The sequence below is a fragment of the Mirounga leonina genome, unplaced genomic scaffold, assembly GCF_011800145.1.
Source record: "Mirounga leonina isolate KUSES-001 unplaced genomic scaffold, KU_Mleo_1.0 Mir_150, whole genome shotgun sequence".
Taxonomy (NCBI): Eukaryota; Metazoa; Chordata; class Mammalia; order Carnivora; family Phocidae; genus Mirounga; species Mirounga leonina.
In genome coordinates, this window is record NW_023270374.1 from 28,308,601 (window position 1) to 28,333,890 (window position 25,290).

Below are 25,290 nucleotides of genomic sequence, written 5' to 3' on the forward strand. Positions count from 1 at the left end.
TCTTAAAAAAAAAAAGAAAGTTTAGGGGCACCTGGGTGGCTCCATCATTGAGCGACCTTTGGCTCAGGTCATGATCCCAGATCCTAGGATCGAGCCCCACGTCGGGCTCCCTGTTCAGCAGGAAGCCTGCTTCTCTCTCTCCCACTCCCCTGCTTGTTTTCCCTCTCGCTGTGTCTCTGTCAAATAAATAAAATCTTAAAACACTTACTGTAGGGCGCCTGGGTGGCCCAGTTGGTTAAGCAACTGCCTTCGGCTCAGGTCATGATCCTGGAGTCCCTGGATCGAGTTCCGCATCGGGCTCCCTGCTCGGCAGGGAGTCTGCTTCTCCCTCTAACCCTCCCCCCTCTCATGTGCTCTCTCTCATTCTCTCTCTCTCAAATAAATAAATAAAATCTTAAAAAAAACAAAAAACACTGTAAAATATAATTTTTATAAAGTTTAAAAAACATGTAGAACAATACTACATATTGTTTATGGCCACACATACACGTGTAGTAAAAGTAAAAACATTTGTGAAAATGATTAAACCCAATTCAGGATGGTGCTTTTGGGGGAAGGGGGGAAGAAAGGATGGAAACAGAATCTAGGAAGGGTACAAAAAAGGCCCTATATTGTTTCTAACATTTTGTTCTAAAAACAACAGATCTAAAGCAAATTAGGCAAAATGTTAAGATTTAACAAGCTGGGTAGTAGTCCACTTATACTTTTCTGTATGCTTAGTATATTTTAGTGGGTTTTTTTGATGTAAATATTCTGTGTTTAATTTAGAAAATGCAGTTTATGGGGCGCCTGGGTGGCTCAATGGGTTAAGAGTCCAACTCTTGATTTCAGCTCAGGGGCCCGAGCTGGGTGGGAAGCCTGCTGAAGATTCTCTCCCTCTGCCCCTCCTCTCCACAACTAGTGCATGTGTGTGCACTCTTTCTCTCTCACTCTCTAAAAAAAATAATAATAAAAAGAGAAAAAAGAAAATGCAGTTTAGAAGTATCAAAATCAACCACAATCCTATTACTGAGAAGCAGATTTCCTTCCATTCTTTTTAAAATGAATTCTTTTTTTTTCTTTTTCTTTTTATTTATTTATTTGTTTGACAGAGACACAGGGAGAGAGGGAACACAAGCAGGGGGAGTGGGAGAAGGAGAAGCAGGCTTCCTGCCAAGCAGGGAGCCCAATGTGGGGCTCGATCCCAGGACCCTGGGATCATGACCTGAGCCGAAGGCAGATGCTTAACGACTGAGCAACTCAGGTGCCCCTTTTTTTCCTTTTAAAATGAATTCTACAGGGGGCACCTGGGTGGCTCAGTCACTTGAGCATCCAACTCTTGATTTCGGATCAGGTCATGATCTCAGGGTCCTGGGATCAAACCGTGCATCCAGCTCTGCCCTCAGCGAGGAGTCTGATTGAGATTCTCTCTCTCTCTCTGTCCCTCCCCCCAGCTTGTGTGCATGCATATGCTCTCTCTAAAATAAATAAATAAAATCTTTTAAAAAAATAAATAAAATGAATTCTACAGGTGTTCATTCTAAGTTATGTCACTTTATAATTCAAAAAACATGATAAACTCTGATTCCTCTTACCTTCATTGAATCAACGTGAATTTCACTCAGTTGTTGGATATAATTATGCAGCTTCTTTCTGTCCCCCAAGGTACTAGAATTATAACAGGATAAGCAAATGTATCATTATTTGCTTAATAATAATCCCTAGAGTATATAATAGTATATAATCAACTCTAAATTATCTACATTAATATAATGAGAAGTCAGATTAAAAGGAACAATTAATAATTCAAACATACACCCCCCTAGAAACTCTCCCTTAGGCTTCTGCCCTTGATAACTCTTCCCGTGGTAACTCAGACTTCAACATCTATGTCTCTACTGAGTGCTCAATTGATACTTCAAACTTATTTTAAAATCTACCTGAAGCTGACATCTTCCCTCACAACCCTGAATTTGCATGGTTCAAGGTACACTCTGAAGTAGAGCACAGTGAGAATGAAAAAGGACTTTGAAATCAGAACTGATTCACATCTTTACACAGAATCTGTGTGACCTTGGGAAAAAAAAAAAATCACTCAAACTTTTTTAGTACATAAATGTTCTTATCCATAGCACAGGAAAAATGTGAGTACTAGGTATAACTCATGCACAGATCAAATATATATATATGAAGGTTATAGCTTTACTTGTACCCATCTTCCTTTGTCAGTAAGCCCTCATAATGCTCAAGGTTCAATAAATAAATTTAATAGGATTTAACGTAAACAGCTCAAAATCCTATAATTCATTATCCTGTGTCATTTACACTTACTGGTCCAAGCAAGTTAGCCTGACACCTGGCTAATTATTAACAGAACCAGCAGACAAGGGGCAGAATTTACTAATCTACTAGCTAGCTAATTAGATTGAAAAATCTTATGCTCAAAGTCCTAGATAGAGTCAGAATCACTACAATTGGCCTCTATATTGTACTCTAAGACTCATGATAACTACAAAATCTAAGAATGATTTTCTTGGGAGGTACAGAAGCATTATTACAGCTGATAAATCATAAAGCAGTATACCTTGTGTTTTCCTATTCCCCTACCATCCTCATCAGGTTGATGCAACAAGCACAGGGAAGTACTTACAGGTGATCTAAAACTGAGTCAGGTTAAGTATTGTTGCACAGTTGAGTATAACCAAAAGTCACAGCATAAAATACCAAACCTAAACCAATCTCACTGCCCAATATTTTCCTGAATAATAGTCATCATTTAATAAAACCCAAAAAGAAACTATTCACAAAGAAATCACTGATGAAAGTATATAAAAATAGCCAACCAAAACCTGGTGTTTTTTTGTTTTATTTTAACAAAGGCTATAACAAAATACAGTATTTTATATATATAGTTTTGAAGATTTATTTATTCTAGAAAGAGGGGGAGAGAGCCCCCGTGTGTGAGTGGAGGGAGGGGCAGAGGGAGAGGAAGGGAAGCCTCAAGCAGACTCCCTGCCACCCAGGTGCCCCAAAATAAATAGTACTTTATTTATTTTATTTATTTATTGAGAGAGATAGTGATAGAGAGCATGAGAGGGGGAGAGTCAGAGGGAGAGGCAGACTCCCCGCTGAGCAGGGAGCCCGATGAGGGACTTGATCCCGGGACTCCAGGATCATGACCTGAGCCGAAGGCAGTCGCTTAACCAACTGAGCCACCCAGGCGCCCCAATAAATAGTACTTTAAACAAAATTTTCAAGTAGTCATGGGCTGGGGGGCCCTCAGTGGCTCAGTCGGTTGAGCCTCCGACTCTTGATTTCAGTTCAGGTCATGATCTCAGCTCAGGTCATAATCTCAGGTTGGTGAGATCCAGCCCTGTGTGGGGCTCCATGCTCAGTGGGGAGTCTGTTTCTCTACCTCTCCCTCTGCTTCTTCCCCCCTTCATGCACGCGGGTGTGCCCTCTCTCTAAATAAAAATAAAGAAATAAATCCTTAAAGTAGTCACAGGCCATAGTTAGACTACAGTAAGATTTTATTTCTGTATTTCATAATTTCTGAAATCTAAAATTTCCTACAACTGATATGTACATTTAATGTACTAATGTTTCTTACTTGTTAGAAAAACCTCTTAAATCAACGGTTGATCATAAACTTGAGAAAATTTAAGTACTTGTCTAAACCGGATTCCCCCTAGAAAGCAGAGTCTAGGACAACAGCTTACATACAGGTCGCTTATTTTAGGATGTGAATCCTAGGAAAGGTGAAACAGGAAAGGAGGGGGAAAGAGTACAAGGCTATATATATATTTTTTTTTTTTTTTTAAGATTTTATTTTTATTTATTTGAGAGAGAGAGAGAATGAGAGAGAGAGAACACCTGAGAGGGGATAGGGTCAGAGGACGAAGCAGACTCCCCGCCGAGCAGGAAGCCCGATGCGGGACTCCATCCCGGGACTCCAGGATCATGACCTGAGCTGAAGGCAGTCGCCCAACCAACTGAGCCACCCAGGCGCCCAGAGTACAAGGCTATATTAATACACTGGTTGACCTGTACTACTGTGAACAACTTTGACTCGGATCTTTAAAGGCAGCTCTAGGGCGCCTGAGTGGCTCAGTCGGTTAAGCGACTGCCTTCGGCTCAGGTCATGATCCCGGAGTCCGGGGATGGAGTCCCGCATCGGGCTCCCTGCTCGGCGGGGAGTCTGCTTCTCCCTCTAACCCTACCCCCTCTTGCGCTCTCTCTCTCACTCTCTCTCTCTAATAAATAAATTAAAAAAAAAAAAAAAAAAGGCAGCTCTAGACAGCAGAATTTTGCCATAATGGAAATGTCCTATATCTGCCCTGCCCAACATGGGAGCCTCTAGCCATAAGTGGCTATTGAGCACTTGAAGTATGGCTAGGTGAGGATATTTAAATTTAATTTACATTTAATTTACTTTAATTTAAATTAAATTTTAATTTAATTAACTTTAATTTAAATTAATTTAAACATGGAGCTGGTGGCTACTGTATAGGAAAACACAGTCCTGAAAAGTCCTGCAGAATCCACCTCATAGTTATAAGGTGAGTAATAACACGTGCCAGATAATGCTCATTTGAAATTCTATTTTGTTCACTCATGTCTCCCAAGTTCCTAGAAAAATTCCTAACACTCCGTGGGCCCTCCATAAATATTTGTTGAATAAATCAGTAGTATTTGGGTCCACAAAGTAAATGGTTCTCTTTAAAAGCAAGACTCTATTAGAGCAAATTCAATTAAAATAGTAAGCAACTATTATATCTAAGAAATAAGTAGTAAGGGGGACTTTGAGGAGACTGACGGGGTTGAAATGTGATTATGAAAGAGGCAAGATGAGGCTCTTGAAGATTCTGATCCAAAGGACATTTATTAAAATTCAAGTAAAAGTCCTAAGGTGATCTTTTCTCACAATCTGCTTCTATTATCAACTACTAAACAATAATGCATGAAGTAATTCAGTATAATCCTTTGTTTTGATTCTTTAGTTACTGTTACCACAAACAACATTTAGCTAAATGGAATTCCAGAAGGAAAAAACCTTATTTCACCACTGTTGCCAATTCTCTTAAAAAAAAAAGTCTCCATTTTAAGGAATATTTAAATATTTGCTCCTCAGCTGTGATCTTTAAAGTGAATCCACACTAATCTAGACCCTGCAACCTCCAGCCTTATATTTACTAAGGGCCAACATGCTAATCACTGTATGTACATTGTCTCATTATTATTTTCCATTTGACAGGTGTAGAAACTGAAGAGTTAAATTACTTGTCTCAAACCATACAACCAAAAAAGGACCAAACTACTTTGGATTGCATCTTTAAATCTAACACCAGGTATATATTTCAGTATTGAGATAACTTTAGGAAGACCTAGAAATATGTTCAAGATAAGGCTGCAGCCTTGATTTTTCTTGCCAACATTTCCCCCCTATCAGTTCTTACATATTTTATGGTGTGTATAATCCAATTATTCTGAACTTGCGAGTAAAAAGTTGATCACTGAAACTTCATGAAGGCTTGTCAGCAAAATTTTGTAAAATAGGAATCATTAGCAATATTAAACACAACATGTGCACAGTAAAACCAAGCAAACAAAAACAACTGTGTTGGGGCGCCTGGGTGGCTCAGTTGTTAAGCGTCTGCCTTCGGCTCAGGTCATGATCCCAGGGCCCTGGAATAGAGCCCCATATCAGGCTTCCTGCTCCACGGGAAGCCTGCTTCTCCCACTCCCCACGCTTGTGTTCCCTCTCTCTCTGTCAAATAAATAAATAAAATCTTAAAAAACAACAACAACAACTGTGTTAACCAGCAGGCAGGGGATTCTGTTTAAAACACTCTGTAGGTTTAAAACGAGGACAGTTAATATCGGTGATCATGTGCTTTGTCCCTCAGAGGTGAATAAAAAGGTCCTAAGTATGCTTGGCTACAAGGTGAATTTTATCATTCTTACCTTATTCCAAGACTTTCAAGATCACACTCATTAAGATGGAGTAGTGTTAAACCTGTAATTTCATTTTCTTTGGAAGAAAAGAGAGAAAAAAGATAAAATGGTTTCAATATTTACAGCATATGCATTTTTATTTCTTTCGGTTTGGATTCGCCAGATTTTACTCAGATCAACATTTACTAGCCACCCACTCTAGGAAATGAACTGTGCTAAGTTCCACTTTTTTTTTTTTATGATTTTATTTATTTATGAGAGAAAGAGGGAGCATGAGCTGGGGGCTGGGAGGTGGCAGAGGGAGAGGGAGAAGCAGGCTCCCCGCTGAGCAGGGAGCCTCACTTGGGGCTTGATCCCAGGACCCCGGGATCATGACCTGAGCTGAAGGCAGACGCTTAACTGACTAAGCCACCCAGGTGCCCCTAAGTACCACTTTTTCATTTGCCACTTGGAAAGTCTTTTTTTTCTCAACATGGGGCTTGAACTCACAACCCCAGGTTCAAGAGCCACATGCTCTACTGACTGAGCCAGCCAGGTGCCCCTGCCCCTTGGAAAGTCTTCATTTTAATTAGATAACTATACCAACAGGCTTTTTTGGATAATTAAGTAAAAATTTTTAAGATTTATTTATTTATTTATTTGAGAGCAAGAGAGAGCGTGCACTCCACTGAGTGCACAGCGAGGAGGGGCAGAGGGAGAGAGAGCCTTAAGCAGACTCCGCAGAGCCTGTCGCAGGCAGGGTTCAATGTCATGACCCTGAGATCAAGACCTGAGCTGAAGCCAAGAGTTGGGTGCTTAAAGGACTATACTACCCAGGCAACCCCTCAAGTGAAATTTTTTTTAATTATTTGAGTAAATTATTTGCAGTGAAGTCCCAGTTGCAAAATCAGCAGCTTCCTTCTAAAACAGGTGAGGTTTGGGGAGGGGGGGTGAATGAAGTCTAAATCTACTGTTCTTAGAATAGTCAGGTCAAAACCATAGCCTGGGGACACCTGGGTGGCTCAGTAGGTTGAGCTGCAGACTCTTGATCTTGGCTCAGGTCTTGATCTCACTTGATCCCATGATGGGCTATGTCCTGGGTGTGTAGCCTACTTAAAACACACAAAAAAGGAAGAAAGAACAATTCCAAGTTCAGTAAAATTTTATTTTGTATTTTTACTTTAGTGCTATCCTAGTTTTCTAAAAATACTCTCAATAAACTCTAAGACATATTTGAGGTGCCTGGCTGGCTCAGTCAGTAAAGTATGTGACTCTTGATCTTGAGGTTGTCAATTTGAACCCCACCTTGGGTGTAAGAGATTACTTAAATAAAAATTTTAAAAACTTCGGGAGCCTGGGTGGCTCAGTCGGTTAAGCATCCAACTCTTGATCTCAGCTCAGGTCTTTGGGTTCTGAATTCAAGCCCTGCATTGGGCTCCACACTGGGCATGAGGCCTACTTAAAAATTTTTTTTTTAAATTTTTTAACTTAGGGGCACCTAGGTGGCTCAGTCGTTAGCGTCTGCCTTCGGCTCAGGTCCTGATCACAGAACCCTGGGATCGAGCCCCGCATTGGGCTCCCTGCTCCGTGGGAAGCCTGCTTCTCCCTCTCCCACTCCCCCTGCTTGTGTTTCCTCTCTCGTTGTCTCTGTCAAATAAATAAAATCTTAAAAAAATAAATTTTTAAACTTAAAAAAACACTAATAAACTTGAAGATGTATTTTTTAAAAAAAAGACACTGAGCTATGCAATTATGTAATTTTACACAAATGGAATTATGTCATTTATAATTTATTTTTTCACACCTAAGAAGTCACAGAGATCTTTTTGGTCAATTTTATTAAACTACATCATTTTTAATGCCTGTCTTATATTCTACAATATAGATGCAGCATAATATATTTAACCAATTTTTTCTGAGCCTTATGCTCAGAAATGAGGATACTGGGACGCCTGGGTGGCTCAGTTGGTTAAGCAGCTGCCTTCGGCTCAGGTCATGATCCCAGGGTCCTGGGATTGAGTCCCACATCGGGCTCCCTGCTCAGCAGGGAGCCTGCTTCTCCTTCTGCCTGCCGCTCCGCCTGCTTGTGCGCTCTCTCTCTCTGACAAATAAAAATAAAATCTTAAAAAAAAAAAAAGAAATGAGGATACCTAAATGAGCATGCCTTAAAATGAGTATACCTAAACCGATGTGATAGTTGTAAAGATTTTACCAGATAAAATATGAGAAGTGCATAGAATAGTACTTCACACAAAGTAAATGCTGAGTAAACGCTATCACTATTATGTATAACTATTATCAATGGATAGATTATTTCTACTTTTTTGCTACTTATAACCAATGGTTAAAAGAATGACCTTGAACATATTTCTTTGGACACCTGTACAATTCTATCTGTAAATTCCTACAAGTGAAATTTCCTAAGTAAAAAGGTATTACCAAACTGTCCATGGTTTGAGCCAATAGACACTTCCATCAACTTCACTGGATTACCCATTTCTCCTATTATCAGTCTTTAAATATTTTTCTATCTAGGGGCACCTGGGTGGCTCAGTAGGTTAAGTGGGATGGAGATCTCAGGGTCGTGGGATGGAGCCAGAAGTTGGGCTCTAGGCTTGGTATGGAGTTGGCTTAGGATTCTCTCTCTTCCTCTTCCTGCCCCTCCTCGCCCTGCACTCTCCAAGAATAACTAAATCTTAAAAAAAATTTTTTAATTAAAAAATAAAAATAAAGATCTTTAAAAGAAAAAAGAAATGAGCAATTGTACCACGTGGTCAGTTTTTACCAATTAAAAGCACATAGTGAGGGGTGCCTGGGTGGCTCATTCGGCTAAGAGTCTGCCTTCAGCTCAGGTCATGATCCCAGGGTGCTGGGATCCAGCCAGGTCAGACTTCCTGCTCAGCAGGGGAGTATGCTTCTTCCTCTCCCTCTACCCAGCCCCCCTGCTCATGCGCTCGCACTCTCTCTCTCAAATAAATAAAATCTTAAAAAAAAAAAAAGGATGTAGTGAATTCTGCTCGTATTAGACTGGGTTCAAGAGAACAGATGATTCTGAGGGTTGATGAATTATTCTTTAGAACACCACTGAGGGGCGCCTGGGTGGCTCAGTGGGTTAAGCGTCTGCCCTGGGCTCAGGTCATGATCCCAGGGTCCTGGGATGGAGCCCCACCTTAGGCTCCCTGCTCAGCGGGGAGCCTGCTCTTCCCTCTCCCCACTCATGCTCTCTGTCACTATTTCTGTCTCTTTCTCAAATACATAAATAAAATCTTAAAAAAAAAAAAAAGAACACCACTGAAACAGAGAGCCAATAACATAATCAATTATATTTTGGAGACAGAAAATATAAAACTACTTCATTCCCACCTACTGCTATTCAGAGAAAAATTCCATCCAGAGTGGAGGAAAACCAAAGGGGAGAGAAGAAAACAGAAGTACAACTTCCGACACCATCAGCTATTTTTTTAAGCCTTTAAACAGTTAAAGTTCCTCCCACCCTAGACAAATGGGACTCCACCCCATAATTGCAGAAGTGTACTAAATTTGTAAATGATACCACCTTCCTATAGAACACTTCAGAGGATAAGACAGAGAGAGGGTAAGCTTCATATCCATTAGGGAAAGTTGAGTAGATTTCAAGTGGATGGATATTTGACTTGAGCCCATTGCTTAAAACTCACAACCCACACATCTCCCCATGTGATGTGGCCAAGGTGGGGGCTGCTGAGAGTCCAGTGGTCAGCTGAACAACCCTAGTGTTCAGATTTAACCAGGGAAACTGATTTTGGAGAGCTAAACATCAACATTACCGAGCTCTACAAGTACGGTCAACAAACATATTGAGCCCTACTGGGATGCTATGGTAAGGCAATGGGGATTCAGGGATTAACAAAACATGTCCCCACTCCCTTAGGAAAACCCCGCCCTGACAGATGATGGGAAGAAACTGAAACTTAACAGCCGCAGCACATACTCTAAGTGGCGAGTGTTCAAGGACCTGCAGCTGTAGCACGGAGGGGTCTCCTGAGCCCGGTGCGCCTGAATGACAGGTCTGGGGAAAACGTTCTGCTAAGAATAGGAACCGAGTCTCGCCCGCCCGGCGCTGCGGTGGCAAGTTCCCGAAGAAACCCAGCAGCATCAGGCCAGGGGCCCCACCCAAGTTCACAGTCCCCAAAGTCGGCTTTCTTCCAGCTGGTCCCCAACCCCAGAAGCCCCATTTCTCCTTCCTCCATCTCAGGGTGCACTCCTGGGCGCCCCTTCTGTACCTCCCCGCGCCTGGTCTCTCCTCCCCGCCTCAGGTTTCCGTTCTCAGCCGCAAGTCATTCCTCCCGAGGCGCCCCCCGCCTCAGGTCCACCCCTGCGGGTGCCTCCCCGCGCAGGTCTCCCTTCCCTGCTTCAGGGCCCCTGCTCAGGACGGCTCTCCGCCTCAGGTTTCCGTTCTCCGCCTCAGGTCAACCCTGGCTCGGCGCCTCAGGAGCACCCCTTTGGGACCTCCCGGAGCAAGCCTCCCTTCCCCACTTCGGGTCCTCTTTGAGGCCCCCAGCTCACTGCCCCAGGGCGCCCTCTCCTCAGGCCCGCAGTCTCCGCCTCGGGTCGCCATGCCCCGGCCCCTCAGCCCTCTAGCCCTGCTACCTCGGAAACGGTCCAGCAGTCGGGGATCACTGAAGCCCCTGCGCTTTAGGAACCAGCACACCTGCTCCGGGCCCCAGGTCTGGTGATTTGGGCGGAGTTCGGGGCCCGGGGACGTCTCCGCCGCCGCAGAACGGATGTTTGGCGGCGTTCTTGGGCTGCCATCGCATCGGGGTCGCTTGAAGGGCTGTGGCGAGTCCGCTCCCTGCATGACTAAAACCACCGCCGGCACAGCACAGTCAAGAACCGCGGCGCTTGGACGGCGCGCAAGCGCACTGACTGCCGGTCGCGGAGGACGAGTCCGCACAGCACTGCCAGCCTACTGGCCTCCCGCGCAGGCGTACTGACAGCTCAGACCGTGGGGCCAGGCAGCCCAGCCACTTCAGCCACCAGGCCCCTTTGCGCAGGCGCAATGACAGCCCAATGGTCCTCAATAGGTCCCGGAGTTCACAGAAAGGGAGCGACTAGAAGCAGAGCCAAGGGCGTGCTATTAAGGAGGTGAGGAAAGACTGTACCTAGGACCCGTGGAAGTCCCGGCACAGTCCGGAGCAGGGGCTCTTCTGGTGAATGGAGGGTGCCTTCCTCCAAATGAGTATCCCAGATGTACCCTTGGCCGTGTTGCAGATGCCCCAAACTTAAAGAAACCTAAAAGGCCATCAAGCTGGCCATCTTCCCAGTTAGAGAAAAATGGGCAAGAAGCTGATCTGGAAGACCCTGGAATGATTTCAAATCTGATATGAAGGTAGTCTTGCATTTCACAAGTTCTACAGTATTGCTGGGCAGTTAGAGGGCCCTGGGGGTGCCTCTCCATGAATCTTTTTTTTTTTTTTTTTAAGTAACGTATAATGTATTATTCAGGGGTATAGGTCTGTGATTCATCAGTCTTACACATATCCATGAACTCTTATCTTCAGGTTTCCACACAGAAGTAGACTTCAAACTTCTCTCCAAAAGAATCCTCAACCCCTCTCTCCACCCCGACTCCCTGCCCAGAGGAAAGGAAGTGGCCAATCTGATTATGTGAAACAAAATTCACCTGAGGAGATTTGAAGATCTAACTGGCTTTATTCATGTAATTTTATTTTTTTTTAAGCTTTTTTATTTTTTATTAGAGAGAGAGAGAGCACAAGCAGTGGGAGCGGCAGGGAGAGGGAGAAGCAGACTCCCCGCTCAGCAGGGAGCCCAATGTGGGGCTTGATCCCAGGATCCCGGGATCACGACCTGATCATGACGCTTAACCGACTGAGCCACCCAGGCGCCCCTAAGTGGCTTTATTCAGTGACTCACGAATAGGGCAGCATCCCATCTAGTGAGGACAAAGGAGATCTGAGGAACTGTACAAAATGGAAGGTTTTTAAAGGCAGAAAGGGGGTAAGACAAGGAAGTCATAGCAAAAGAATTATTTTAGGCAGAGTCCCCCAGCTTTGGGGAAAGGCAGGAGTCTACCAGGCTCCTGCCTCACCAGTGATGGCCAGGAAATTCCAGACTGGTTAAAGGTCACAGTCCTGGGAAAGGCTGAAACTGCAATTAGGTTAGATATTAAGTCTTGGTTTGCTGATGTGAGGCTTAGCACAGGTGACTTCATTTTGGACCTGTTTCTTTTTCAACATTACTTAAAGCTTATCTTCAAGGACTTTTACCACCTGGTGGTAATAGCCTGTAAAATTGAGAGGCATGTCCCCATCACGTTAATCACTTAGGGGCAAGACCAAACTTCCCCATAAATCCTAGGGCATGCAGTTAATTGGTAATAGGACCACTACTACCACCCTAAAGCCAATATACTGCCCCATCAACCCAGCCATAGACCCATCTAGGGGATAAAGGATGAATAAGTCAGGGGCACCTGGCTGGCTCAGTTAGTAGAGCATGCAACTCTTGATCCCAGGGGTCATGAGTTTGAGCCCCACGTTGGGTATAGAGATTATTTTAAAAAGCAAAACAAAACATGTAATTGAAAAAAAAAAGGATGAAGGAAACAGATTATCATTAAGCAGTATGAACTAGTGGTCTGGTAGAGAGCAAAATATCCTTTTTTCTTTTTTAAAAGCAATCTCTGGGTGATAGACATTGGGGAGGGTATGTGCTATGGTGAGCGCTGTGAATTGTGCAAGACTGTTGAATCACAGATCTGTACCTCTGAAACAAACAATGCAATATATGTTAAGAAAAAAAAAAAGATAGCAGGAGGGGAAGAATGAAGGGGGGGGAAATCAGAGGGGGAGATGAACCATGAGAGACGATGGACTCTGAAAAATAAACTGAGGGTTCTAGAGGGGAGGGGGGTGGGAGGATGGGTTAGCCTGGTGATGGGTATTAAAGAGGGCACGTTCTGCATGGAGCACTGGGTGTTATGCACAAACAATGAATCATGGAACACTACATCTAAAACTAATGATGTAATGTATGGTGATTAACATAATAAAAAATTAAAAAAATAAAAGCAATCTCTATACTCAATGTGGGGCTCGAACTTACAACCCTGAGATCAAGTGCTCTACTGAGCCGGCTGGTCACCCCATAAAATATTCTTAGCATACACTTAGAGCTTTACTCTGATGCTGGGCACTGTTCTAAGGGTTTTACAAATATTAATTAATGTATGTATAATAACAACCCCAGGGTGTAAGGAACTGAGATACAGAGAAAGAAGTAAATAGTTTGTTCATGGTCACACAGCTAGTAAGTGATGAAGCCTGGGTTCAAACCCAGACAATCTAGCTTGGCTCCAAAGTCCATGCTCCTAATCACTTGCTAACTATTACTTGTTAATGGGAATTTTGAAATAAAATTATTTTATATTAGTTAACTCAAAATTTTCAATTACTCCCCTTTTCCCAAAGACCCAGGAGGAAAGTATAGAGGGGCGAACTTGCCCTCCATCTGCACAGAAGGGCCAGGCTCAGCAAAACACGCCCTTAAGCCCCAGAATGATTTGAGAAAAGAACAGAGAGTTGCCAAGACCTGTGAAACCCAAACAAAGGGGTAAAAGAGACAATGAATAACCTATGAATGAAAGCCTATTTTAACTTGGAAATGGCTGGCTTGAAAACTTGTATTTTTTTAGACTTGTGGGAAAATCTGCCCTGATTGCCAAGTTTCCTTGGCAGTAGAAGGTGGTATAAAGCAGGGTTTTAAATTTAATCAACTGGGTTTGTTCAAAGCAGTTGCTTTTGAGAACTTTAATTTTCTGTTTATGTTTGTTCAAGAGTGTCATTTAATGCCATGTTTATTATTTTCCTCCTCATCCCCTACTTTCTAGGGGTCCTAGATCTTGCACAAGGTGGTCAGTTACTTGCTCAAGGTCACATGGCTGGTAAGTGACAGAATGGAGATTTGAAGCTGACTCCAAAACTTCAGTGCTTTCCAGCTTACCAGGTCAGTGACCTCTACTCACAGTCCTGGTGATCTTGTTCCATCTCGTCTTTCCACAACATGGGAACAGTTACCTCCTTGACATAGGCCCTGTGCTCTGGTCATGTTGAAAGAAAGGACGGCTCAGCCTCTCCTCTGATGTCAAACTTGCCATAGTTCAGACTAGAAAAAACTGTAATTTCAATTAACTAAAAGCCCATTGCTTCATGACCTTGAATATACCCAGGAATTTTTCCCTGCCCTTACCTAGCTACCTTCCATCCACCCAGCTGAGCTGGGCAATTTTATTTCTGTCAGCATTAACCATGTGGTTTTAAATCTCTCCACAGCTTCCTCTTCAACCATTGCTGCTGGTTCTCAATGCTAGCTGTCACTCTCTGTTTCACTTCCTCTTCACCCTTCACTGAACCTAGCCTCCTCAAGACATTCTTTTATTTTTTTTAACATTTGCCGCAAATCCCAAAGCCAAGCCAAAATTCTTTTTTTTTTTTTTTTAAGATTTTATTTTCATGTAAGCTCTACACCTGACGTGGAGCTCAAACTCACAACACTGAGAACAAGAGTGGCATGATCCACCAACTAAACCAGCCTCCAAGCCAAAATTCTTTTAAAAAAATAATAATTCATTTTCTCATCTGATAAAAATAACGCTCAAGAAGGAAAACTTGGAAAGCAAAATGTGTATATATGCAAAGATCACTTCCTGGTAGGTGCTCCATAAATCATTTTTTAAAAAGATTTTATTTATTTATTTGTTGGAGAGAGAGAGAGGGCACAAGCCCAGGGGGAGCGGCAGGCAGAGGGAGAAGTAGGCTTCCCGCTGAGCAGGGAGCCTGATGTGGGACTCGATTCCAGGACCCTCGGATGATGACCTGAGCCGAAGGCAGATGCTTAACCAACTGAGACACCCAGGCATCCCCATAAACCTTTTTCTGTTCATAAATGTAAAAACTTATCTCCGGGTCTGGGAATTCTTTGAAAAAAGAGACCTTGCAGAATGACAATTGTTACCATATTTGAGTACCTGCTATGAGTCAGAACTTGCAGAATGACAATAGTTACTATATTTGAGTACCTGCTGTGAGTCAGACATGTGCTTTACTTTATATCCATAATTTTTTTAAAAGATTTTATTTATTTATTTGACAGAGAGAGAGATAGCAATAGCAGGAACACAAGCAGGGGGAGAGGGAGAAGGAGAAGCAGGCCTCCCGCCGAACAGGGAGCCTGATGCGGGGCTCAATCCCAGGACCCTGGGATTATGACCTGAGCTGAAGGCAGACGCTTAACAACTGAGCCACCCAAGCGCCCCTATATCCATTATTTCTAATCCTTATAACAACCTCAGTCAATAGGTATTATACTAGTTAGACTTATTTGGTTATAAATACATTCACCCATTCATTCAAGAAATATATCTTTTTTGGGGTACCTGCTTCTCCCTCTCCTCTGCCTGCCGCTCCCCCTGCTTGTATGTGCTCTCTCTCTCTCTGTCAAATAAAAAATTTATTTATTTATTTGACAGAGAGAGAGAGTTTGAGCAGAGGGAGGGGAAGAGGGAGAGGGAGAGAGATTCTCAAGTGGACTCCCTACTAAGCACAGAGCCCAACACAGGATGCAATCCCAGGACCCTGAGATCATGATCTGAGCCAAAATTAAGATTTGGACAACTAGCTGACTGAGCCACTCAGGTGCCCCAAGAAATATTAATATTTACTGGGTACTTACTGATTTGCCTGGCACCTGAGACACAGCAGTGAACAAAAGAAACAGAAATCCCTACCCTAGTGAAACCCATATTTCTAGTTGGGGTAGACTGGCAGTGAATAATAATATAATTAACAGTAGTAAACGGGCGCCTGGGTGGCTCAGTTAAGCTTCTGCCTTCAGCTCAGGTCATGATCTCAGGGTCCTGGGATCGAGCCTCGCGTGGGGCTCCCTGCTCAGCAGGGAGTCTCTTCTCCCTCTCCCTTTAACCTTCCCCCAACTTGTGCACTCTCTCTCTTTCTCTCAGTTAAATAAATAAGTCTTAAAAAAAAAAAAAAAACAGTAGTGAACATATTAGAAGTTAGTGATGTGGAAAAAAATTTAAGAGGAGTGGAGGGGGACAGAGTCACAATTCTGAATAGGGTAGTCATAATAGGCCTTTTGAGAAAGTGTCATTTAAGCAGAGACTTGAAGGAGATGAAATGAAAGAAAGTCTCTGCTCCTCCAGTTCCAACAGAATAACTTCAACAAGCCTGGATTGTGTTCATTCCTGGACCAATTGCTGTGTTATAAGATAATTGACCCAATCAGGTCACATGTTACCCCTTGGGTGAGAAGGTAAGATCTAGTACAGGAAGAAGAGAATTGGTTCTGAACAAAGACCCTAAGTGTTATTATACTCATTTAACATGGAAGGAACTGAAGCTCAGAGAGGTGAAATGACTTGCCCAGGGTCACACACACGTATTAAGTGCTTTGGGATTTGAACTCAGCTCTTCCAGAAGAACCATTATTCTTGGGGTGCCTGGGTGGCGCAGTCGAGCAGCCAAATCTTGGGTTCAGCTCAGGTCTGGTTCTCAGGGTCATGAGATTGAGCCCCACGTCGGGCTCCGCTCTCAGCATGGAGTCTACTTAAGACTCTCTGTACCTCGCCCTCTGCTCTCCTCTGAATAAATAAATAAATCTTTATTTAAAAACATTTTTTTTATTATGGGGTGCCTGGGTGGTTCAGTCGTTGGGCATCTGCCTTCAGCTTGGATCATGATCCCAGGGTCCTGGGATTGAGCCCCGCATCAGGCTCCCTGCTCTGCAGGAAGCCTGCTTCTCCTTCTCCCACTCCCGCTGTGTCTCTCTCTGTCAAATATAAAATCTTAAAAAAAAAAAATTTTTTTTGTATTATGTAATGTTAGTCACCATACAGTACATCATTAGTTTTTGATGCAGTGTTCCATGATTCGTTGTTTGTGTATAACACCCAGTGCTCCATGCAATACTTGCCCTCCTTAATTACCCATCACTGGGCTAACCCATCCCCCCACCCGAAATAAATCTTTAAAAAAAAAACAAAACAAATATTGTTCTTTTCTGCAGTTTGAGCTGGGTACTGGTTCTATTGCTTTTAGGCATTGACAGGGACAGGCCATCCCAATCTAGACTCCCTGTAACTGGCTCAATGTTTGGGGAGATGTGACAATGTATTTGGCGGTTAGGATGCTCAAACACATAAAGGAGTGGCCAGACTTCAGGGACTGGGGTACCACTAGGCAAAAATAACTTATGGATCCTTTTTTTTTTTTTTAAGTAAACTCTATACCCACTGTGGGGCTCAAACTCATAACCCCAAGATCAAGAGTCACGTGCTCTATTGACTGAGCCAGCCAGGTGGCCCACTCATCTCATGGATCCTTTTATTTATTTATTTTTTACTTTTTAAAGGATTTATTTTTTTAAGGTATTTTTATTTTTTTTTAAATGGAAGTTGGTCAGTTTTTTGTTTTTAAAAATTATTTATTTATTTATTTGAAAGAGAGAGAGAGACAGCGAGAGAGGGAACACAAGCAGGGGGAGTGGGAGAGGGAGAAGCAGGCTTCCCATGGAGTAGGGAGCCCGATGTGGGGCTCGATCCCAGGACCCTGGGATCATGACCTGAGCCGAAGGCAGACGCTTAACGACTGGGCCATCCAGGCGCCTCTTTAAGATATTTTTAAAAGTAATCTCCACACCCGGTCCAGGGCTCCAACCCACAACAACTTTGAGATCAAAAGTTGCACACTCCACCATCTGAGCCAGCCAGGCCCTCTAGATCTTGGGTCTTTGATAAGAATACTCAACTAACCCAAGAGTTCACTCCATCTTTGTACTTCTAACTTCATGAGCCTATAAACTTCCTTAGTTTTTAGGCCAGTTTAAGTTGAATTATCTCTTTTGTGTGTGTGTGTGCTTTGAATCTTTGGATTTTCTCTCATTTGTAGCTGAAAGCATCCCTGATATACTTCATAACTTTAACATCTGAGAGGGCTGATTTTTTTCCTTGGTGTGACATTTGTATCTAAACTAATTTAGTCTGATTCCTCATCACTCATGTCCTACTATCCCTAGTGAATACCACTATCTGTCAGCCAAATTCACAAAGATCTTTGCCTCTGAGAAAGTTCTTGCCACTCACTGAGTGGGCCCACATTGTTATGGACTGAATTGTGTCCCCCCAGAATCCCCAGTCCCCAGTGTGGCAGGGCTTTGTCTCTCTGTCTGTCTATCTATCTATTTTAGGCTCTACTCTCAACATGGGGCTTGAACTCAGGATCCCGAGATTAAGAGTTGCATACTCGGGATGGCTGGGTGGCTCAGTCACTTTAGTGTCTGCCGTTGGCTCAGGTCATGATCTCAGAGTCCTGGGATCGAGTCCATATCAGGCTCCTTGCTCAGCAGGGGAGCCTGCTTCTCCCTCTACCTGCTGCTGCCCTTGCTTGTGCTCTCTCTCTATCTTTCCAATAAATAAATAAATAAAATCTTAAAAAAAAAAAAAATAGAGTTGCATGATGTACTTAACTGAGCCAGCCCGGTACCCCTGGCCTTTTTAAGGGAGTAATTAAAGTTAAATACAGTCATACAAGTCGGCTCCTAATCCAACAGAACTGATGTCCTTATAAGGAGGTGGCACCAGAGATCTCTGAGGCTGGATGCTTGGTTCCTGGACCTATTTTGAAAGCATAAGCAGTGTAAAAGTTATATTAGTTATACCATTAATTTAGCTATACATTCTGGGTTGTTGTTGTTAGTTCCTCAATTGTGTTTTATGTTCCTCTGAGCCCTATGCCCAATTAATCATTAACTGTGCCTTTTTCACTCCCTACTCCCTGTTTGCACCTTGATTGTAGAAACCTGATAGTAACCAGATGATGACTTTTGTCTTGAAATTATCTGACATACTCTGATTGTACCAATCCTGGATGGCGCCTTACTGTCCAGAAGAATGTATACATTCAGATTGTTTCAAGGCTTCCCTGCTCCGAGATTTCAAGAAACGCATCACCATCCTGATGCAGGCAGGCTGAGTCTGAGGACCTAGAGGGGGCCCCTACAGGACCAGCCAAGAGGGTCCTTGACTTTGCACAGGATAGAAATCAAATGCAAGCCAGGAGGAAATGAGAACAGAGTTTATGGGGTGTAAGTGATAGAGTATAGCAGATGGAATATCAGAGAGACTTGGGAAAGTGAGCCATGCTGTTGCTTGGGGTTAAAGGTTTATATTGGAAAGAGGTCCAGAGTACCTGTTCCTTCAAAAATCCAAGGTAGGTTCCGATTAAAGGTGAGTATCAGGTGAACAATAGGTGTTATTCCATAAATCACCAACTGCAGGGGGACTGATGACAGTGTTGATGGAGGTTTGTTTGAAGTGAATGTCCTGGAACATGACTGGGATCCAGTTCTTCTCAGATGTTAGTGATGTAGGAAAGACATTATTAGGGTTTGAAACCGAAGGCCAAGAAAGAATTCTTGAGACGTCTTTGGTGCAAAAAGGTGATTTTATTAAAGCACGGGGACAGGACCCGTGAGCAGAAGGAAAGGCACCGGGGTCACGAGGAGTGGCCCATTATAGACTTTCAAGTTGGGAGAGGGTTAGGGATAGCGTAAGTCTCTAAGGAATTTTGGAAGCAAGGTTTCCAGGACTTTGAGGGGGCTAGCTATTGTTGGGAAAAGGTCATTTATTACTAATAAAACCTTAGTTATGAGACCCTTGAGATGTCTATCAGTAGGTCATATGCTTGGGGGATGATTACCAACATGTATCTTGGGGGGGGTTTAGAGATAAAGGAAGTTTCCAAAGGAATTCTTATATGTTAAAGTAGACTTACAGGATTTTGGGGGGTGGGGTTGGTCAAGCTAGGATTGCCTTTTGCCCTTAGCAAAGTATTAACATCGAGGCAGTTGAGTCACTAGAGGAATGTCACTCTGCCAGTTTCAAGGGCTTGTCAATGGGCTGTAGGTAGTAAGGAAATTTAATAATGTTTCTTCTGCCTTTGTTTCCCACATCATTAGCAGGTGTTTGAGGGCCTGGGACAAAACTTAGAGAATGATTAACTTTCTTGTCTTACCCTTGAGTGGGAACATAGCTTCTTTGGTTTGGCCTAAGGTTGGACATTTGGTTTATTCAGATGCAAAATATAGAGCATGAGTAAATGGCACTTAGCAGACAAACAACAGAAATGGAGCCTTTCTAAAATCGAGTCCCTTCCATTTCCCTATCTTGTTCCTTTCACATAGTTACCTCCTTCCCCACAAACTGTTCCTAGGCTCAACAAAGTAAGGCAGCTTTGGGAAGAACCCTTTGCCTTCTTGTTGGGCTGCTCTTCTGATAATAAAGCTTTCTTTGCTTCAAAACTGTGGTGTCTCTCTCCATCGTATGGGGGCCTCCAAATGTGGGGCGATGATCGGGTGGAAGCCTGGGAGGCGAAAGGATTCACCCAAGATAGAAGAAAGGAGATAGAAGTTTACTGAATGCACAGAGAGGGAGCAGAGGGCCTGACAACAGAGGAGAGGCTGTTGCAATGATGCAGTGGGTGGTGGCTATCTTTAAAGGGGGAAGACAAGAAGGTATGGCAACGTATGGAATTTTCCCTTTTTTGGTAACTGTGCCTGGTTGTAAATAGCCCATTGGTTAGTTAGGGCCTGTGGATATTGTGAGATGGGTCACCCAGACCATTGAGAGGTCTCACCAGAAACCAACCGTGCTAGCACCTTGATCTTGGACCTCCGGCCTCCAGAACGATGAGAAACTAAACTTCTGTTATTTAAGCCACTCAGTCTGTGGTATTTTGTTCAGGCAGTCCTAGCAGACTAATACACATGGCCAACATGTTCTAGGTGACTCCACTCCTGAGTTGACCAAAGGTTGGATGGACATTTTGACTTTGTGGTTGCCAATCTTTGGGGCCCAGGCTTCTTGGTTATTTCCCAAAACCCTGGGCTATTGGATATTATGCAAAATAAGGTCACACATATTTGTCTGTTTCTCCAGTCTGAAGTGTGCTGTCATTATTAACAAAAACCACATATTGATTCAAGTGTTGAAGGCTTTGATCATTTTTTTTTTTTACGTTTCTTCCCCAAGTTTAAATACCTTGTTTACATTGTGATCCTTCTCATCTAAAAACCTGATCCTTATCTCAAGGAGAATTTCTGAAGGCATTCGTATGCTTGGGACGTGTTAACCACTGTTATTAACAAGGAAAAGAGTTTCAGAATTTCTAAGGTAGGGCTTGAGCCTGTAACCTGAGATTGGAGGAGTTGTCTTTGGAGTCACATTTGCATAACAAACATACTGAATTTACCTATATTGTGAGTTAAAGGAGACCACTAAACAGAGTGTTTTAGATACTCTTACTCATTTTTCACAGGACTGAGAAAAACCTCTATCCCTAGGGAAGAGAAGTACCATTTATATTTGAAGTGGCTGCAGGAGGGGCACCTGGCTGGCTCATTGCTAGAGTGTGCGACTCTTGATCTCAGGTAATGAGTTCAAGCCCCACGTTGGGCATAGAGCCTACTTAAAAAAAAAAAAAAAAAAGTGAAGGGACTGCAGGAAAGTCAACTTTCCTTAACCCAGAGCTCTCTGAGTATGGTGTATATGTTTGGGGGGCGGGGGGGCACACGGAACTGGCACCAGATTCTGAGGAGGAGAGCAGTGTTCCTTGGGGAAAAGACCCTGTTCCTTGGGCAAGTAGTTAAGGGGGCATTGAAATTTCTGGGTGTTGGTGGAAGCTGGTGGTGCTAGGGCTTCTAAGGTGGGAAGTTCAGGGAAGGCACAGTAAAGGCAAGGCATTTGGGGTTTGCAGGAGGCAACTGGGAGAGCGGGTTTAGAAGAGGACTGAGTAAGGGGAGAAGATTGGCACTGGAGCACATTAACACCTCCCCCCACCCCCACCACTTTTGTTGCCTGGAAATCTTCCAACAGGCTGAGTTCCTTCTGTGGGAGATGGGGGTGGGAGGATCTGCTTCAAAATAGAAACAAGGGATGTTTCCCAAGGCAAAGGAAGAAAACAATTTTTTTTTTTATATTTTTAAAGATTTTATGTATTCATTTGAGACACAGAGATACAGAGAGAGAGAGCATGAGCAGGGGGGGAGGCAGAGGGAGAGGGAGAAGCAGGCTCCCCGCTAAGCCAGGAGCCCGACGTGGGGCTTGATCCCAGGACCCCGGAATCATGACCTGAGCCGAAGGCAGACGCCCAACCATCTGAGCCACCCAGGCGCCCCAGGAAGAAAACAAAACTAAAGGAAGAAAACGAAACTTAAGAATACAGCCAAGGACTTCCCAGAATATGAGTCACTCAAGACTAGTATCGAAAGACATGGTATATCTTACAGATTAAAAATTGGGCTGCAGGGGCGCCTGAGTGGCTCAGTTGTTAAGCGTCTGCCTTCAACTCAGGTCATGATCCCAGGGTCCTGGGATTGAGCCCAGCGTCGGGCTCCCTGCTCAGCGGGAAGCCTGCTTCTCCCTCTCCCACTCCCCCTGCTTGTGTTCCCTCTCTCGCTGTGTCTCTCTCTGTCAAATAAATAAATGAAATCTAAAAAAAAAAATAAAAATAAAAATTGGGCTGCAGTCCAAGGACAGATGAATGGATAAAGAAAATGTATACACATACAATGGAATGTTATTGAGCCTTAAAAAGAAGGAAATTCGGGGGAGCCTGGGTGGCTCAGTCGCTCAGTCGGTTAAGTGTCTGACTTTGGCTTGGGTCATGATCAGGGTCCTGGGATCCAGCCCCACATGGAGTGCCCACATCACCTCAGATTCCTTGCTCAGCCAGGAGTCTGCTTATCCCTCCCCCAGCTCATGCTCTCTCTCTTTCAAATAAATAAATAAAATCTTTAAAAAAAGAGTAAATTGATTTACCACTGCTTCTAAAAAAAAAAAAAGGAAATTCTCACATGCAACAACATGAATGAACCTTGAGGACTTTGTGTCAAGTGAAATAATCTAGTTACAAAAAGGCAAATACTTTATGATTCCCCTTATATGAAGTGTCCAGTGTAGTCTAACTCAGAAATTAGAATGGTGGTTGCCAGGAACAGGAGGGAAGAGGAAAAGGAAAGTTACTTACTGGGTAGAGTTTCAGTTTCGCAAGATGAAAAAATTTTGAACATTGGGTGTGCAACAATGGGAGTGGAGGGAGACAGAGTCACAATTTTGGATAGGGTAGTTAATAGGCCTTTTGAGAAAGTGCCATTTAATCAGATTTGAAGGAGATGAAGGAGTCAGCCATGCAGGCGTCCGGGGTAAAAGCATTCCAGACAATGAGAACAGCAGGTGCAGGAGCTTTGGAGGCAGGATCATGCCTGGAGTTGAGAAATGGCAAGGATGGGAAAAGTGAAAAAGGGGAAAGTGTTAAAAGATGAGTGCAAACCATGTGGGAACATATGGGCTACAAGCTATGAGCAGCTCTGAGGTCCCATCCAGTTAAGACTACATTTCTAGGGGAAGTTAAAACTGCAGTTAGAATATGTATTAATTAAGCACTGGTTTGGGAACTCAGTCTAAGTTAACACCATTTTGGGCCTGTGTTTTCTTTTTCTTTTCTTCTTTTCTCCTTCTTCTTCTTCTTCTTGCTCTTGTTTTTCTTTAAAAATCCACAGTATGGAAAATTGCTCAGCAATAGAAAGAAATTCTTTACACATACAACATGAATGAATCTCAGAAACTTATACTAAATGACAGAACTCAAATACAAAAGGTTACATACTGTGCATACATACATTTTATATGAAATTCTAGAAAAGGCAAAACTATAGTGACAAAAAGACCAGTTGACTAGAGTGTGTGGTGGGGAGGATGTGGGGAGGGCAGGAAAGTTCAGAGGGCACAAGGAAACGTTTTGATGTGGTGGAAATGTTCTATATATGGATTGTAGTGGAAGTTATACAACTGCGTACAATTACTAAATTTTATCAAACTATACACTGAAAATGAGTACATCTTACTCTGTAAATTATACCTCAGTAAAGCTGGAAAAAATTCATTATAACATATACAACTTAAGATTTACACATTTTCCTTCATGTGAAAAATAACTGTAACAAAAACGTTTTAAAAAGATTTTAAGTAATCTCTACACCCGACTTGGGGCTTGAACTCACAACCCCAAGATCAACAGTCGCTGGCTGGCTCAGTTGGGGGAGGGTGCCACTGTTGATCTCGCAGGTGTGAGTTCGAGCCCCATGTCGGGTGTAGTGGTTACTTAAAAATAAAATCTTTAAAAAGATGACCTCTGACTGCCTTCTGCTCAGGTAATGTTACCAGGGTCCTGAAATCAAGCTCCATGTCAGGCTTCCCGCTTAGCAGGGAGTCTGCTTCTCCCTCTCCCTCTGCCCTTCCCAATCCCCCGCCCCACCGTTTGTGCTCTCTTTCTGTCTCTTAAATAAATAAGATCTTTAAAAAGATGACCTCTGAGTGGAGACTATAGTTTTTTGTTTCTTTTTTTAAAGATTTTTATTTATTTGACAGACAGCGAGAGAGGGAACACAAGCAGGGGGAGTGGGAGGAGAAGCAGGCTTCCCCGAGCAGGGAGCCCGATGCGGCACTCGATCCTAGGACCCCGGGATCATGACCTGAGCCGAAGACAGACAGTTAACGACCGAGCCACCCAGGTGCCCCGGGACTATGTTTTTTTTGTTTTTTTTTTTTTATCTTTTTGTGTTGTTTATATATCTTCTAATTTCTGTTATTTTCTATAATTAATTATTTCCTGAAGTGATGATGAAGTCAGTGAACAGTGAAGTTCAATTGGGTTTGGTGGTGCAGCGTCAGGGAAGTTATATGAACCTGGAGCTCCATACTCTTGGCCTTTATCCTCTTCTGCTGGCCTTGAACTTGCCTGGTTAAGTAAGAACAGCCTGGGATGCTTCACAAAACTGTGCACCACACTATTGATCTGTATAGTTAATAAATCCTCCACAGTGATTCTTACCATTGGGAAATTTGATGGAACTACCGCCTAGATAGAGGATCTGAAACCTCCGGAACATTTTCTTAAGGGTCTGTCACTGATGCCAACTAACTCCACGTGGAATCTATTATCATTAATTATTTCTGGAAAGTCGTCCCTGACTGGGATCCCATATGTGCCCAGTTACGTGACTCTCTGTGGTTCCTCTTCTATCCCCACTACCAGTATCTTAAAGCATACAGCTCTTCTTGACCAGGTGTTTACTTTTTTTTTTAAGATTTTATTTATTTGAGAGGGAGTGCACGCAAGAGAGCACAAGCAGGGGGAACAGCAGAGGGAGAGGGAGAAGCAGACTCCCCCATGAGCAGGGAGCCCGATACGTGGCTCCATCTCAGGACCCCGAGATCACGACCTGAGCTGAAGGCAGCTGCCTAGCCAC

At 43.3% G+C, this 25,290-nt stretch overlaps 1 protein-coding gene across 3 annotated transcripts in view; it reads right to left on the reverse strand.

Annotated features, from left to right (window-relative positions):
* The window catches only part of SAMHD1 (SAM and HD domain containing deoxynucleoside triphosphate triphosphohydrolase 1), a 55,608-nt gene extending 44,743 nt beyond the window's left edge, over positions 1–10,865 (reverse strand). The window contains exons 1-3 of one of the 3 annotated variants that reach the window (XM_035006267.1): positions 10,543–10,856; positions 5,944–6,010; positions 1,575–1,647 (exon numbers count right to left, since the gene is read on the reverse strand). In XM_035006267.1, the coding sequence (XP_034862158.1) occupies positions 1,575–1,647; positions 5,944–6,010; positions 10,543–10,750 (348 nt within the window). In that variant the 5' untranslated portion in view covers positions 10,751–10,856. Of the gene's footprint in view, positions 1–1,574; positions 1,648–5,943; positions 6,011–10,542 lie in introns of all 3 variants that reach the window. The other 2 variants (XM_035006269.1, XM_035006268.1) reach the window with 2 other exon arrangements.
* Between the last annotated feature and the right edge of the window lie 14,425 nt (positions 10,866–25,290).